The sequence below is a fragment of the Anolis carolinensis genome, chromosome 4 (assembly GCF_035594765.1).
Source record: "Anolis carolinensis isolate JA03-04 chromosome 4, rAnoCar3.1.pri, whole genome shotgun sequence".
In the NCBI taxonomy this organism is placed as follows: domain Eukaryota; kingdom Metazoa; phylum Chordata; class Lepidosauria; order Squamata; family Dactyloidae; genus Anolis; species Anolis carolinensis.
In genome coordinates, this window is record NC_085844.1 from 61,938,189 (window position 1) to 61,955,456 (window position 17,268).

The window sequence follows — 17,268 nt, forward strand, 5'->3', positions numbered from 1 at the left end:
AAGGGCTATATTGCTAGACTTCATGTGGATAAGTGAAATGGTGGATAATGAATCCTATTGAAACAGAGAACTTCTCACTGAAGAATACCATACGGTCAGACTGGAAGCCCTAGAAAATGCCTAGGAATGACATATTTTATCAGATATGGATAAATGAAACTTCAAATACCAGTTCTACGGATATGGGGGTAATACTATATGACTGTCATAAGTTTATATGATGGATCCTGACACTGAGTAACAGCATCTGTCAAATAGACAGCAAACACCTGGCATTCTGAGGCAGCTACATACCTGTAAATCTCCTAACAGCTTCCTGATGTCTTTGTTGCTTGCAGCTATTTTAACTCTGCAAACCACAGTGCTTTCTGTTTTGATCTTTAGAGTGGCTGTGGTTAACAACTTTGTGTCTTACCTCATTTTGTTTGTAGTTATCTGGATTGCTAGCTTGGTGAATTCCTGACCATCTGAAGACCTTGCTGATAGGGTTATACTGGAAATGAAGTGAGATCTAATTATTTCCAGGCAAACTGCTCCCTTCCCATTTACCTGGCCCTGGTGGTATCAATCACTTGGAGGGGGTTCCTTGGTGGATTTATTTTCTGGTTCCTGCAGGGATAATACTAAGAGTGCTCCAACTAACAGAAAACTTGAAATATGTAGTTTTTTTCTGGTTCTCTGATGTCTTTTGTATGTCTGAGAAACACTGTATATACTGAAAGTTATAATGTCTTTGTTTCTGGAAGCCATGCTTTTATATCTTTCACGGTTTTTTTAATATTTATGTTAGAAATTTAGGCCATGGTGTAGAGAAACATCTGCTTCTGGGCTCTCATTCTCTTTGGCTTTCCAGCACGACTCAGGAAACATCAAATAACCTCTTTTTCCAGTTAAAAACATTACTGTTTGTTTACAGATCCTTGGTGTACCTAATTAAACTCTCCAGATTACCAGTAAATAAGAATAATTAAATTTTCATATATTACTTCAAAGCATCTTAAGAATAAATTATTTACCTTCCCTTAGGACATTTAGCTAAAGCTGAGTGTTAAAACTGACAAACCTTGTGTCTTGAAACAGATAAATATTTTCCCTTAGAGACTTTTTGTTAATAATAAGCAAACTTTGCATCTAAATAATATGCTGCTTCTCTTGAAATTTTCAGTGCTTCTTTCATGACTAAAACTGTGCCTTGTGGAAATGAGCTTCATAAATTTCTGATCTGGGATACAGCAGGCCAAGAGCGAGTGAGTATGGTTCGGCTGTCTTTTAACTGAAATATGATTCTGTCTTAAATATGCCATATTTGTTGCCTTGAAGGTAAATCAATCAGATAAATGACATTAGTTTGCTGAAAGTTCCCCTGACCTCATAAAGTTCCTGGTAGAAATACTAAACTGAGAGGAGCTTTTCCATGTCTTCCTTCAGCAAGAAACCACACTTCACTGCTGCATTTTCCTTATGTGGACGGGGGAAGAACAGTGAAGCAAAATGGTCCTGAGAAAGTTAAGGAAGTCAAGCCACCCTGTAACCAACGATGGATGTGCAGCTTACAAAAATAATTGAAATAGTTAAATTCGTCAGTTCGTTTACATAAAATAACCTGGGAGTGCCTTTGGTATCCATGCCAGGCTTCTAGTCTTTAAGCTCCACAGCCTTGGAACTATAGCAAAGACACACATGTGTTAGCAATGAGCTTATTTTGTTATTATAAATTTCATCTATCTCTAGCTTGTAATAAGTTGATATGTACTATACCCCACAAAATAGCCTGTAGTTATTTTTCTTACAAAAACTATTAGTTGATCTAATGTTGTGCTTATGATAGTTCTGCTGGCACTAGAGCAGTGGTTCTGAACCTGGGGTCCCCAGATGTTTTTGGCCTTCAACTACCAGAAATCCTAACAGCGGGTAAATTGGCTAGGATTTCTGGGAGTTGTAGGTCAGAAACGTCTGGGGACCCCAGGTTCAGAACCATTGCACTAGAGGGAGGAGGGAAATAGCATTTTTCAATGCTTCTGCCTTCCCCCTGCACCCTGTTACGTTATTGTGTGCCTTCAAGTCATTTCAGACCTATGGCAATCCTAAAGCAAAACTATTACAGGGTTTTCTTGGCAAGACATGTTCAGAAGAGGTTTGCCATTGCTTTCCTTTGAGACAGACGTCACTCTGTGTGTTTCAAGGCCGAGCTGGGATTCCAACCCCGGTCTTCAGAATTGTCAAGCTCTCAAACTACTATGCCATGCTGGCTCTGCCCTCTGAAAATCATCTCCCAATGCTTTGGATACTCTCTTGAACAATATGGGAGGGAGGACTGGGGGGTCTCTCTAAGGATAGAAGAATTATAGAAAACCATTGTTCTCTAGTGAGGAGTCTGCTAGATCCTGCTTTCCTGCTTCAATGGAATGAAGTATAGTTCCAGCTCTCTGAATGCACATAACTACAACCAGAGGCCCTTTTAAAATGTATCCTTGTTTTTGAAAATAGGGGGTAAAGTTTGAGATACATTTGTGATGTAGCTGAGTTTCCAGATCACGAAGGAGCTAGATTTGGTATTTACTAAAAGAATGTAGCAGACATGCTTAGCAGTGTTTTTGTATGTATTTGTCTTGCTTCTATTTCAGTAAAAAATTATATTCCATCCTAAATTCTCAGAGTGACATACAAGTATAATAAATTTAAACCCTTTAAATCAATTTAGAATCAAAAATAATAAAGGACAATTTTAATAAGCAGAAAAAACATTAAATAAATGAAAACAGGTCAAATGGTTAAAACTGTTTAAAACCATATCCATCTTCGTTTTGAAATAATTGTGTGGTGTCCTAAAGGGTTTAATAATAGAAAAAATACCCTGTTTTAACTTGATGCCAGAATGAACTTAGCTCTAGCACTGATCAGGCCTACAAGGGAAGATCATTCTACAACTGGAGTGCAGCAGCAAAAAGATCCTCTCTCATATCTTTCCATGTTTTTTTCACCTTTTGCCTGTGCAAATATTGCATCAGTGCATTTTTTTCCTTAACCCAGTAAGTTTTTATTTATTTATTTACATCATTTATATACTGCCTTCCTTCCCTAGGGGACCCGAAGCGGTTTACAACATAATATATGGACAATGAACATAGTGTTAAAAATGATAAACCCATAGCATTTAAAACATCCCAGGTAAAAACAGATTAAAACATTGAAAGTAAAAACAGTTAAAATCACATAATCCAAAAGCGTCAATCCAATGTCAGTTCTCCATTGCATGCATGGTTCAATGTCTCTTATTACTGTTGAGTAAAGGCTTGGTCCCACAGGTAAGTAGCAGCTAAAGTTTGGCTGTTAAAATGGACAGGAGCACATATGAGTGATAGACCATGTGGTTTGCATCGGGGTAAAAGAAAAATGGAAATGTTGGTTTTAGTAGGGAGCATACTTCCAGTAGCATCTTTCCAGGCATATCCCTTTTCTTGGACAAAGATCCTCTTCTTAAACAGCCTCACATTATTAAGCTCTGTGCTATCTGAAATGATTTAAATTTACAATGATTCTTGATCAACAAATAAGTGGGTCCAACATCTATACAATCTACATATGTAATATTTGGTCACATCTCTTTCACGTCTTTGGAACAAGTTGCACATCTTGGTGCTGTTTATTTTTATTTTCCCCCTAACTATGACTTTGTTAGAATGTTGTTGTTACTTGATAGCATTATAATTTTATCTTGTTTGAGTAAAGGCACAGAAATACATTCAAGGATTAGTTGTTCAATGCTCCTGAAATCTAGTTAGTAAGCAATAGAAATTGAAGAGCCTTTAAATAATTAATGGTTCATTGAAGAGCAAGGGCCCTGTTGAAAGCTGTGGTAAAATCCACATTGATTTGTTCTGGCCTTTGATACATAATGTCTAGCAGCAGAGTTTTTGTTTTGTTCTCTCTATGAGGTAACCATGTCTGGTTGTTGTAGGCACAAGACAGTTCTTCATTTGTGAAGTCTATGGGTTAATGTAAATACATAAACCTAGATGTTTATGTCTGGGCTTATCTACATCTGAGGATATGTTGATTACTAATATTTAAAGTTATTCACTTCGATGCATTTGAATTATTTCTGTATGTAGAAAGTGTTCCTTTTTTCTCTTTCTCCTGCAATGTTTTAAAATTTAGCACATTCATCTGTAATCCAACATATATATTTTATGTATCTTCTGAAGTAGGTTATCTACAGTACTTACTCCGTTAGCTCCTGAATTTTGGCTCCTAAACATTCTTTGGCTCCTGAATATTCTTTGGGGTCTTCTATTTATCCCTCTTTGGTTTCTGACCTCTGTAAGATCCTGAACTGCCTTGATCATTTTAGGTTCCTGTCCATTTCATTGCTAACAATTCGTAGTTCCTTCTGCGTGACCAGGGACTGCCTTAAGTCTTTTTATACATACACCAGACTGAAGGAAGGGACCTACACAGTTACTTTTTGACAGAGAACAGAAGAAGGAGCCCCAGTCTTTAAACCAAATATATGTTCCATCAGGCTTGCTATTTTGTGGGAAAGGATGAAACCCAGGACTCTTATCCTTTTGTCCCAAAAGCATAAAAGTCCTCAGTTAAATTGCAGACCCTGTTGCAGCACTATCAGACCTATCTTGCTGCCTCACTATTTCACTGCCCTGTTGGTCCTGAATTACTTTCCCTGAATACGGTATCAGTGTGAGTGGACACTCTGTCATTCTATCTCAGTCAGTCATCCTTCTAGATTCTTTGTCAACTCCTGCTTCGAGTGGTGAACTTTTAATAAGGAGGTTAATGTTATCTTAATTTGTTCTCATACATAAGATTTTTTCAATTTTTCCACTGCTAATTACAAGCATTTCGCTCATTTTTAAATAATCATGGTGCAAAGGTGACTTTGTATGAAATATTGGCTTATGCACAAAATAGTGTTTTTGTTTTGTTTTACTGTTGTAACTGAGAAAAAAACAATTTTTTTGCTCTTGACAAAAGCAAAGAAGATCTTACTGCTGCTTATTTGCTGCTTATTTATTTACTTGCTTATTGGGCATTCCTTCTACACAGATTCTAAGTAGGAATACAATGAGAAAACTGGAAAAACCACTCCAGAAGTAATGGAAACTGCTAAACTTGAGGGCATAAGGCAACTGGGATCCACTCAACAAATTGGAACAAAATTAAAGCAGTCTTCCAGAGTACATGAAGAGCATCCCAGTGGTTTTTATTACTGGCTAATGAAAGTTCTCAGATAACATGGGGGTCGAGATCCAGAAGCCTCAGATACCCAGTCAATTATAGCCCCTCTGTTTATGAATCTAGTGCTCAATGATATAAAGGGATATTTTTACAAACATGACCCAGGTGGCAAGGAAACCAGTAAATGAGATCCTGAGTGTATTTAGTAATTGGAAGGGAGATACCGGAAGAAACAGACATACGTGACACTTGAAAGAAAAAGGAACCAGGATCCGCAGAATAAGTAAAGCGGCAGTGTCATGTGGGATCTACTCTTACCTTTCTTCCCATGTGCTATAAATGTTTTTTCCCTTCTCTTCTTTGCCCAAGCTAAAAAACAAAAACAAAAACACATACAACACACGGGAAGAAAAAAGTAAATAGGATCCAGAGGGTAGGTGAAGTCACGGTAGCGCATAGGGCAGTGGTTCCCAATGTGTGGGTCCTCAGATGTTTTGGCCTTCAAGTCCCAGAAATCCTAACAGCTGGTAAACTGGCTGGGATTCCTGGGAGTTGTAGGCCAAAACACCTGGGGACCCACAGGTTGAGAACCACTGGCATATGGCCTGTTCATCCTCTTTCGCTTACTCTGGAAGCTGCAGCAACAGTGCCCCATCCCACTCCCCCAAGATATTCGTAGTCTTTCTATTTCTAAGGGGGAGCTGTGCTTTTAATCCATGCAAAAGTAGAGGGCCAATTGCACAGATGATGTATATAGCATTTTTTACTTCCTCAAAGATATCAAATTCACTAACTATAATATATATTTTCCCAATTATTTGTGCAACACTCTTCCATACATTAGAAGATAGTTGTCATATTCCCTTTTAACTATCTGTTCTCCAACCTTTCCATATAGATCTTGGTCAGTAGATAATCTTTGTTGTTCTGTTTGTGAGAGACAAAAACTGTTATCTAGCTTTCTAACCTGTGTATCTTCTAAACCAGTGGTTCTCTGGTTGTTGAGACTTCCATTTTCCAGAATGGAGCTTTTACTGCTAACAAGGGCTTGTGGAAGTTGAAGCCCATGACATCTGGATGAGCAAAGATTGAGAACCACTACTCAAAAGGTTTCCCTCATCATCATGGGTTTCCTGTCTTTAGTGTTTCTTCTTTTTCAGGACTTTGGGTTTGCAATAGTAATAATAATAGTAATAATAGCATTCAGATTTCCTGATTTTAAAGAAAAAGCCTTTAATCTTGTCTTCTATATAGTGTAATGTCAGGAGAGGAAAATGAGTGCATGTTTTCATGTTTTCCGCAGTGTGTTCTTTATAAAGGCATATTGTGAAAAAAGTCATGCTTTTGAAAAAGGAAATGTCTTAATACAATTTCCATCACCCACAGCTTGCCCAGAATTACAGTTTTTAATAATACACTCATTGTCAAGAAGTACAGTATTTTCTTAATCTTAAGTCAAAGGACAGTTTCTGTTAAGAAATCACATGAAATCATGTGCATTTGAACTATATTAAATTCCAGATGCCAAGAATTAAATATTAACTCTGTTCCTTTCATAAGCAGAAGTATTTTTGTTTCTCTTCAAAGTTTGAAGCTCGGTATTTATGTTTACTCAGATGTTGCAGTTGCCTGTCAACTTATGGCAAACCCCATGAATTTCTTAGGGCTTTTTTTAGATGAGGTATACCCAGATGTGGTGTTACTAGTCCCTTTTTCTAAAATATAGCCTATTGTATCTGGTAACTTTAGCAGATTTTAAAGAGTTTGAATATTTTTTCTTAGCAAAATAACCCCATGTTTGTTGGATGGAGTATGGGAGTTCAGAGAATTGCTAGTCAGAAATAGGAGAAACTGATTACAAAATACTCTCAATATACTATAGGCAATAGTTGGAAATGATGGATGAAAACTTGTCAAGAAAAGCAAGAAGGGAGATGGTACACAAAATGTGGCGGTGGAGGAAATTTGAAGGAATTATTGTTGGTCTAGGCAGATATGAACTACATTCATCCCTCTGCATTTGCAAGTTTGGCATTCACAGTTTTGATTACTTGTATGTCTACTATGGTTTCGGGGGATGACCAGGGACAATTTCAGTTGCCATCCACCCCTCCATCGAAGTTTGTGTACCAGCAAACTTCGTTTGAGGGGTTGAGGGGAGAGAATGGCTAGATTGCTAGGAATGGAGTTGTGACATTTCAGTTGCTAAACATCCCCCAACAGAGATGTTGTTGCCCACAGAAATATTCTTGCTGTTGCTGTGGGAACATTTAGAGGAGTGGTGGTTTTCATAAAACTTTTCCTTGATTTAAGTCTACTGGGAGGAGGCTGATAGCCATAGAGTGGGTGGCTTTCAGGGTGTTCAACCTTATTTCTCTTGCAATTGGCAGCAACTTCCCGTGGCACATCGAGGGGGCAATGCCAGGTAGCTTATAGAGTCTATCAACAGGTGTAGGTTTAAGACATCCTGTGATTATTCTACATGTCTCATTCAGTGCTATGTTCACCTGCTTTGCGTGGGCAGATTTATGCCAGATTGGGCAGGCATACTTAGCAGTTGAGTAAGACAAGGCCAGGGCTGATGTTCTTATTAATTTTGGGTCTGCATCCTATGCACTGTTAGTAAGTTTCCACAGGATGCTATTGCATGCTGCTACTTTGTGCTTGGTGTTCGCACAGTGTTCGGGCTAAGGTGAAGCCGAGATATTTAGGGTTGGAACAGTGTTCAAGCTCTTGGCCTTCCCAGGTAATCTTCAGTTTTATGTTGGCTTCATGATTACATGGATGCTAAGTACACACGTGTCTTGGCAGGGCTAGGCTTCAGGTGGTGATCTTTATAGTAGCTGGAGAGATCTTCCAGGGCATTAGTAAGTTGGTTTTCAACTGTTTCAAAGTCTTTTGCTTGTGATGTTAAACCAAGGACATCAGCATATATAAAGCTCTTTCTGAATGGTCCCTGAAGATATGTGTGGTTTAACCACATTTTGGAGGGTTTTCTACCTCAAACCCCAATTAATGTGGGGAGCCATGTATATTTGTTGAATTTATTTTTCATATAAATCCAAAATCTTGATTATTTTTTATGAAAGTATATTCTAGAAATCACAATCAAAGAATTGTAATAAAATAGTGTTTTAGTATTTTGCACTCTGTCATATCATATAAGAATAATTAGAAAAAGAAAAAGAGGTATATGATACATGGTCTATTTATAAAAAAATGTTAAAAAATCAAGTATCTCACTTCATTTTCCCATTTGGTCCTTGTCTAAGTGTGAATTATTTTTGGCTTGATATAGTATTGATTACAGAACAAAGAGCCGATCAGTGAAACATATGCAGGTGATGATTTATTGTTCCCATAGACTCAATGGATCTGTTGGGACTAGTAATTGGATAATTACATATGCTTTTTAATAGAGATAAGATGAATGAGCAAATGGTAACATGACACTGATTAAAAGATCTAATGGATTTTTTATTGACATACAGAATTATTTTATTTCGTGTCAAAAGCATTGGTACAGCAAATACATTTCAAATAATGGAAATAAAATAGAAAAGAAAAGAAATCACAGGCAACTAAATAGTTTTGGACCAAAAGCGGGCAACAGCAACCGCATTGTCTGTAGCTTTAAACAACAACTCCTCCGTACATGAGGCAGGGCATTGTGGGCAAGCATACATATGCTGAGTTGTTTGTTCAGCTCCACAGTCACACAAGGTGGAGGATTCCTCCAGGTAGTGCCACCTTGCCAAGTTGTCTTTTGATCTGCCCACTCCACTTCTGAGTCTGTTCAGGGACTTCCAAGTTGCCCATTCCTGGTTTGCCCCTGGAGGAAGACCCTCTTGGGGGGCCATCCAGTTAGAGTTGCCTGGTTTAGCTGCCCAGAGAGACACCCTTGCTGTTGCTGGAGGAACATCAAGAGGAGTGGTGGTTCTCATGAAGCCCTTCCTTGATTTGAGACATACAGAATTATAAGACATTTTAATTGCTGTCTTATTCTATTCTTGTGTTCAATTTCCCATAGTTTCATTCACTGGCACCAATGTATTACCGTGGATCAGCAGCAGCTGTCATAGTATATGATATCACCAAACAGGTAAGCTATATGATTGCAATGGTTCCATTACTAGTATAGCTTACAACAAAACAATTCAGTTTTGTCCATTCATTAAAAATACTAGAATGTTGTAGTCTAGTTTTCTCCATTTGTGGATATTAATTATTTGCTGAGGTTAAACAGTTGCTTTGCATTCATAAGTGCTTCCTTTTTGCATAAACATAGGTTCCCTGAATACTAAGAGTGCAAGTGCATCCTGATAACATATCTACATATAGTTGTGTCACAATAAACTAGCCCTGCATTGAAACTCTAGCTGAAGTGGGATTTGAAGTCAGGTCTTATTGCTCAAACAACTATGAAAAAATTATGCTATCAATGGTAGTATATAATATTAATATATATATAAAACTTTATTTTTAACCCGCCCTCTCTCCCCATGGGGGCTTCCAAAGTAAAAATGGCAAACATTTAATGCCAGTGCAGTAACATAATAAACAACAATTAGACAAACAATTAAAAGTAAATAGATTAAACACAGTTGACTAAAACATGCAAATCAATCAAAAACATATAAAACAAATTACACAGTTAAAATGTGTATAAAAATATAGATCTTCCATAAATTAGAATTATTAGCCCATTCTCAGGAGCCATATGGAGTTTCCACTGAAAGGAATGGCATCCATATCCTATCTAGAGAGATTGAGAGATGTATTTAGTATTGTATTTAGCTTGGGAAACCTATGAAAAGATATGTTTTTCAATAACATATGCATTGTTATTTGTTTTTGACATATACATGACTCTTCTCAAATTATTTATTTATTTATTTATTTATTTGCTATGTATATGTATACCCCGCTCTTCTCACCCCAAAGGGGACTCAGAGTGGCTTACGGATTATGGCAAAATTCAATGCCTCATTATACATACAAATAATAAATGTAACATTTCAAATTATAAAACAGTTAAAACATATAAATGCAATAAAACAGATTAAAAACATAGTTTTCCAATCACGCTCCCCCCCACAGGCCAAACATAAGCCTGCTAGTAAAAGTGGTCTTATGTGTTATTACCATGGGGTAAGGTGATATAAAATGCTAGTGTAAAAGGCTACAGGATTAAGGTACAGGTGCCACAATTTTAAAACACGAGATCTTAAAATATCATGCATTTACTGAGTTCTTTGCTGTTGTCTTGTGTTTCTTTTAGGATTCGTTTCATACACTGAAGAAATGGGTAAAGGAATTAAAAGAACATGGACCTGAAAACATTGTAATGGCCATTGCTGGAAATAAATGTGATCTTTCTGATATTAGGTAGAGTATTCAAAAAGCTTGTTGTCCTCTACTTTCTTCTATAATAGGATAAAAGGGTACGAGTAACCTATATTATAATGTGATTTGCATCATTTCACTGTACCGACACAAGCTCATACCAAGCTAATAAAGCAGCCTATCTCGACAATGGATGTTTGATATAAAATCGTGTTTCTTAACATTAAACAATAGACATTCTATAATTCCACTTCATAGTTATTTATATGACAGGCAGAAGGATCCAGACTCACAAGCGCTAGAGCACTAGACTACTATTTCTTTTCTCCTCCATTTTTGTTCATTTCTATCACTTCATCTGCTCTTTTTCTTTTTCACTGGTCATTCTTTCCTCTCCATTAGTACTTGTTCAACTCTTCCCTCTGCTCACTCTCCTACCCCCTGCTTTACCAAGCAGCAGGATGTTTTAATTTCCTCTTTAAATGATTTTAAGAGTTTGTGGACCATGTGGAAGGACACATGACAGAGTTAACTGAATGCTTTTGTGAGAATGGCTGTACCTTATCTGACTTCATCTTCGTTCTTTGCTGGTTGTAGGTCACAGCTACAAACAGTTTGAAATAACTAAAATCAGTGAATTTTAAAAATAAAATAACCTCAAGGTGTATACTTATAGTTAGAGTGGATATTTTCTGGTATGGGTAGGTTTTTTAAATGAAGTTTTCCCATTGCCATGAATCCTTCTCCTCCTCCCCCCTCTCCACAGAATAAAAGTTTGAAACAATTTTAGAGACCAAGAGAGCCACTTTCTTTAGAATAGACTCCTTGAATTTCTGGGCTGGCTAGTATGATAGGAGTTGTAGGAAGACTTCTTTAGGTCACTGGAAGCCTGCCACAGTTCTAGATGTAAAAAAATTAAAAATGATCTAAATCCATATCTATTTCCAGATGTCTCCATCTGCAAAACTTTTGCTGATGAATGAAATGCCTATTGGCACCCACAAAATATTGGCCATGATTGAAAGCTTTTCATTTAATAATAGATCAAGCTGGAACAATGTGATACGGTCACAAAGGTTCTTGTCCTATCTTCTTTGGCTGGGTTAGGAGCTGCACTCAATGACAACAGGCTTCCCTTCCAGTCTTGCTGCTGCTGCTCAGTCGCATAGTCGTTTCCGACTCTTCGTGACCTCATGGACCAGTCCACGCCAGAGCTCCTTCCAGTCTTGGAGATGCAAAAATTGCAGTGTTCAACATTGAGCAGTGAGAATTAAGAGTTCTGGAAGATATGTGTGATTGAAGAGTTATCCGTGTACTAAAACATTTTAAATACTGTATAAAAGATAAGCTGAGTTGCTATATGAAGCAGTAATCCAGAGGCAGAGGTTATCAATCCTTGGTGTTTTCCAAAATCAGTCTTCTTATCTTTTATCAAGTAACTACAGGGACATTTTATTTACAGTATTTATAGTTTTTATATTCTGCCCATCTCACCATGAAGGGGAATCAGGGCGGATCACAGAACATGTATACAGCAAACATTCAATGCTGTTAGACAGGACAGACAACAATACAGATAGATAGACCAGCCATCGTGTGGGGGGGGGGGGTATAGGCGTTTTCCATCTTTAGTGTTGTGGAAGTTGTGCTTGATTCCAGCCATCGGGGAGTGGGTGCTGTCGCTCCATCCTCCATGTCGAAGAGTTCTGTTCACAGATTTACTCCTTTGCTGGCATTTTTCTGGTATTTCCTTATGGTGCCATTAAAATACCTCCCCACTTAAGCGGTACCTATTTATCTACTCACAGCTGTTTTCGATCTGCTAGGTGAGCAGTGAACTGGGCTGAGGGTCGGGTGCTCACCCCCGAATCAGACTTCGAACTACCAAACTTTCAACTGGCAAGATTTATTACAGCTGTTGGTTAACCTGCTATGCTAAAGCTCTTTTTTAAGAGCTGAAATTCAAATACTACCAAGCTGAAATAGGCTACACAAAATTATGTCAAGTTTTCTTAGCAAAACCTAAACAAAATTTGACCTGTGCTTCTCAATTATTTTTATAAGCAGGTGAGAGCTTTTGCATTGATTTATCTCTGTGTTGTTTCCTGATATTGTACTGCTCTGGTCTGAATATGAAATCTTGTTATGTATGACTGTTAACAACAATCTACTAAACCAGGATAGTACAGGAATCTATTAGCACACTTGTTTAAAAACATTCACTAATTAGTGGTTTTCTCAACATTTCTGTTTACCAGATAAAGACCCAGATTTTCCAAAACGCTTTAGTTGAGTTATAATTTTTAGGAAGTTCTAATTTGTGGTCAGAAGTCTGAATTGGATTGAAAATTTTTTTAATCACCCTAGTGCTACAGTGTGTGTTAGATCTGATGGATGACCAGTGGTATTACTGCAATTTGTTTCTTCATTTCACTGTGGCCTCACCGTCTATCCCACAGCCCATAATACTGCTCATATACCTAAGACTAGCTTTTCGAGGGTCAGGTGGTGTGGGTTATAGTATGGGAAAGCTTATGCTATAATACATTTTCTTGTTTTATTGCAATACACTTAACCCTGCTGTTTGCACAAACTGTTGGACAAATCTATATAGTTTCTAAAGATTGGGACGAAGGACTTACAGTTTGCCAGGGGTCTCCTTATATCATGGATAGTCAACTAGCCTAAAGCAAGACAGGAGCCAATTTTTGACTGGTGAGTGGTTTAGTTGCAAATTTTCAGCACAAGTAACTTTCCATTTGTACTTTTGCGTTTGTGTGTTTGTTGGACCCAAATCACCCATTTTTGACATATTAAACAAAGGGATTTTGGGCTTTATTTTGCTGGGTAATGCTACTTGGGACATTTTAAGGGTTACTTTGTATCCCCTTCCAAACATGTGTGGGGAATCTGGGGTCTTGAGAGGCTGCAGAAAAGGGTCATGGGCAATGTGGGTGCTAAACACACTTTCTCATCCTTTCTTATTGAAGCCAGTTGTATTGTGAGGATTGATATGGCACAGGGAGGCCAGTATATTTTGATAGATGACTTCTAGAGGAAGGGGAAAAAAGAAAACAAATTGCTCTGTTATCTTAGTAATAAGCAGATTTAAAATAGCAATAGTAGGTAATTGCTCTCTGTGAAGTGTTGAACACACCAGTCTCTGTGAAGGGGATAAGTGTTACTGAAGCAGTGTAAATACAGTGTTTGATTGTTTGCAGCCATTTCATTTGATTGGCAGAGATTTATTGCTTTAATGTTCTCAAACAGACATTTGCTTGATTAAATCAAGCTTGGCTGGTCAGGAGATTCAGTTACAAATTGCAATCAGGTATTTGAGATGGAGTCATATAATCAATTAAAATACAGTATACATCTTTTTGGTGAAGTGAATTGGCTTGGTGACAGACACTCAAGTGCCTGTCCTTAGGAGAAATACTGGCACAATGAAGTCTTTCCGTGTACGCACAAGCTATTAGCATTTATCTTGCTTATTGGCAGTGTTGTCTGTTTTTCTTTTTATATCCAAAATTGTGGCTTGTCAGCAGTTCTGTAGCTAGCCTTTTGGGATGTCTGGGAACATTTTGCAAATGTCCTTAGCGTTAAGGTCTCTTCAGAGACAAGAGCAGTGTTACAAGAAGAATGGCACAAAGAGTGAGGTGTTCAAAAAGTGGGGTTCATATTTAATCTGTGGACTGGATCCAGGACTCTTTCCATTAGCTTAAAGCTCCTGATTTAGCAGAATGTTTCCATTAATGAAATGAAAGAAATTGTGATTTTCATTGGTTCTTATCCCACAGCCTCTTGCAAATCTGCCCTTGAAGGTTTACAGAAAGGGCATGAGGGATTGCTGAAAACAGCTCCCTCTCTTTCTACTAGTAAAATTATTCTAAGCACGGGCTTTTCACAATATGCAATTAGAGTACATACGAGGGTTGAATGAAAAGTAATGCATCCACCTTCGTAACTCCTCAACAGATGGCAGTACTGGTATGCGGCAGGTACTGGCTTGTTCAGTAGACTCTCCTCTACAGTTCCATTTGGCAGGAAGCCTTAGCATTGAACGGTTGTGTTGTTAAAGTATGAAGTATGAAACCCTGCGCAGACAGTTGGTCAATGTGACTTAAGCAACGTGCAATCATTGAATTATTGACAGCAGAAGGTGTCACCCCAAAGGAGACTCATCAGAGAATGCAAACTGTTTATGGTGATTGTGTTGATGTGACTGTGCGTTGTTGGGCGAGTAAGTTTAAAGATGCTGAGGTGGAAACATCTGACTTGCATGACAAACAAAGAATTGGACAGCAACTACCGAGTTTCACAAGCAAAAGGTTGACAGATTGATTCAGGACAATCGTCGTATTACTTAGAGAGAAATTTCAAGCATAATCGGCATTTCTCAAGAATGTGTGTGTCACATTATTGCTTTGCTTGGCTATCGGAAGATCTGTGCATGATGGGTACTGTGAGACGCTGGTTACAGAAACAGATTGTGGACTTCTTCCGTGACGGCTTCAGAAAACTTGTTCATCGTTGGCAGAAATGTATCCAATTGTCTGGTGATTATGTGGAAAAGTGAATACGTAGTGGTAGTTAAAGAGCACATTCTAAGGATTATTTCTGCGTTTGATTATTAAAATATTCCCATCCAAACCCAAGTAACGAAGGTGGAGGCATTACTTTTCATTCAACCCTAGTACTAAATGTACTATAGTAGCGTGGCAGGGGGTTGGACTGGATGGCCCATGAGGTCTCTTCCAACTCTGTGATTCTATCATACCACTTCAATGGCTGTGAATGCATGATGTGGAATTCTGGTTTTGTAGTTTGGTCAGACACCAGAGCTCTCCAGTTGCTAATTCCAAATACCCCTCTCTTAACTTCAGATCCCAAGATTCCGTAAGTTGAAGTCATGGCAATTAAAATTGAATCATGGTATTATAAATATGTAGTGTGAAAGGGCCCCAGAAATCTGTCTGGAGGAAATTATTGCTCTCAGGATAAAATGCTGGATCCAGTCCCATGTTCAGATTAATTTAAACTAATCTGGAATGTTTAAAAACAGGAAACAAAGATTTATATTGGTTTCTGATGCTGACAGGATAATACGTTACACTTTTCTTTTTAAAGTATTAATTAGCCTCATTGCATGAACAAAGGGGGATTCAACAAGCTATTAACAAATCTTCCTTAATTGATTTTTGGAATACATCCAAATTGATTTCTGGCTATTTATTACTTGCTAATGCTTAAGAGAACAAAAAATACTTGTGGGCCCTTTATTTCCAGCATTCCCTTTTCGTGATACATGCATATGTTCTGTATATATGCTTCCATTTATTCTGCACATATTTTTTGAGTCTACAATATCCTTTGGTTTGTGGAAACGGTGTTAGTCCCTTTTCTGAAGTAGACCAATCTTTTCCTGTATTAAATAAAGCAGTCTTTGATTAAATTACTTTAATTTCAGTTTGAAATGACCTTTTGATGCAGTATTAATTCTCTCACAAGGGAATTTTTTTTATTGTGTCAGAAGCAACTTGAGAACATAATGCAAGTTGCTTCTGGTATAGAGAATTGGCTGTCTATAGAGTCTTCAGCAACCTTCAGGCCAACAATCCAATCTTCAAATCAGCAGGCCAGCCGGCACAAGGGTTTAACCCATTGCGCCACCCGATTCCTATACCAGTGGAACCTTGTCATATTTCAAGTCATGAGGAAGAGGAACTTGTATGAAATAAGGTGATATCAGGGACAGGGCCGGCCAGAGATATTTTTGAATGTGAAGCGGGGGTGCTGAAAAGCGCCCCCGCCACCGGCCCCGCCTCCCGCGCCCTGGCCCCGCCCAGTGTGCCCTGGCCCCGCCTCCCACGCTGCGTGGGAGGCGGGCCCAGGGCGAATAGTGAGGGAGGCGGGGCCAGAGTTGGCCCCGCCCAGCGTGCCCTGGCCCCGCCTCCCACGCAGCATGGGAGGCGGGGCCAGGGCACACTGGGCGGGGGGGGCGGCGCCAGAGTTGGCCCCGCCTCCCACGCTACTCCCGCTCGCCCGTCTGGCCTTTTCTAGCTGGCCAGACTGCAGCGGAGGTCCCTCCAGGCCGCGATTGCGGCCTGAAGGGACCTCCGCTGCAGTCTGGCCAGCTAGAAAAGGCCAGACGGGCGAGCGGGAGTAGCGTGGGAGGCGGGGCCAACTCTGTCCCCCCCCGCCCAGCGTGCCCTGGCCCCGCTTCCCACGCAACGTGGGAGGCGGGGCCAGGGCACGCTGGGCGGGGGGCGGGGCCAGAGTTGGCCCCGCCTCCCGCGCTACTCCCGCTCGCCCGTCTGGCCTTTTCTAGCTGGCCAGACTGCAGCGGAGGTCCCTGCAGGCCGCGATTGCGGCCTGGAGGGACCTCCGCTGCAGTCTGGCCAGCTAGAAAAGGCCAGACGGGCCAGGGCGCACTGGGCGGGAGGCGGGGCACCGTCAGGGCGGTGCCCCGCCTCCCGCCCAGCCTGACGGCGCCCCCCCGGGCCTGCGCCCGAGGCGGCGGCGTCAGGTGCCTCTATAGTGGGGCCGGCCCTGATCAGGGACAACATAGGGAAGAAATTCTTTATGAGGAACTGCTGGAGGAATTAAACAGGAAGAGGGATTGTGCTGGGAGTGGAAGAGAATGTATCCTTGCAAAATGTGTGTCTAGGGCCCATTTCCTAAAACCCTTAATCTGAGATATCTCCAATCCGCAAATTATAGTAG

General features: G+C 39.6%; 1 protein-coding gene and 1 long non-coding RNA gene across 3 annotated transcripts in view; one reads left to right on the forward strand and one right to left on the reverse strand.

The window, feature by feature from the left end:
• The window catches only part of rab31 (RAB31, member RAS oncogene family), a 55,487-nt gene that overhangs the window by 27,819 nt on the left and 10,400 nt on the right, over nucleotides 1-17,268 (forward strand). Inside the window, exons 3-5 of the mRNA XM_008118187.3 lie at nucleotides 1,166-1,247; nucleotides 9,227-9,298; nucleotides 10,478-10,584. Coding sequence (XP_008116394.1) covers nucleotides 1,166-1,247; nucleotides 9,227-9,298; nucleotides 10,478-10,584 — 261 coding nt within the window. The remainder of the gene's footprint in view (nucleotides 1-1,165; nucleotides 1,248-9,226; nucleotides 9,299-10,477; nucleotides 10,585-17,268) is intronic.
• LOC103280163 (uncharacterized) overlaps nucleotides 1-17,268 on the reverse strand; it is a 45,935-nt gene that overhangs the window by 3,727 nt on the left and 24,940 nt on the right. Inside the window, exon 3 of one of the 2 annotated variants that reach the window (XR_010006035.1) lies at nucleotides 8,568-9,150. The exons of the other annotated variant lie outside the window; for it this stretch is intronic. This is a non-coding gene — a long non-coding RNA (uncharacterized LOC103280163). Of the gene's footprint in view, nucleotides 1-8,567; nucleotides 9,151-17,268 lie in introns of those variants that run through there. 2 annotated transcript variants of the gene reach the window in all.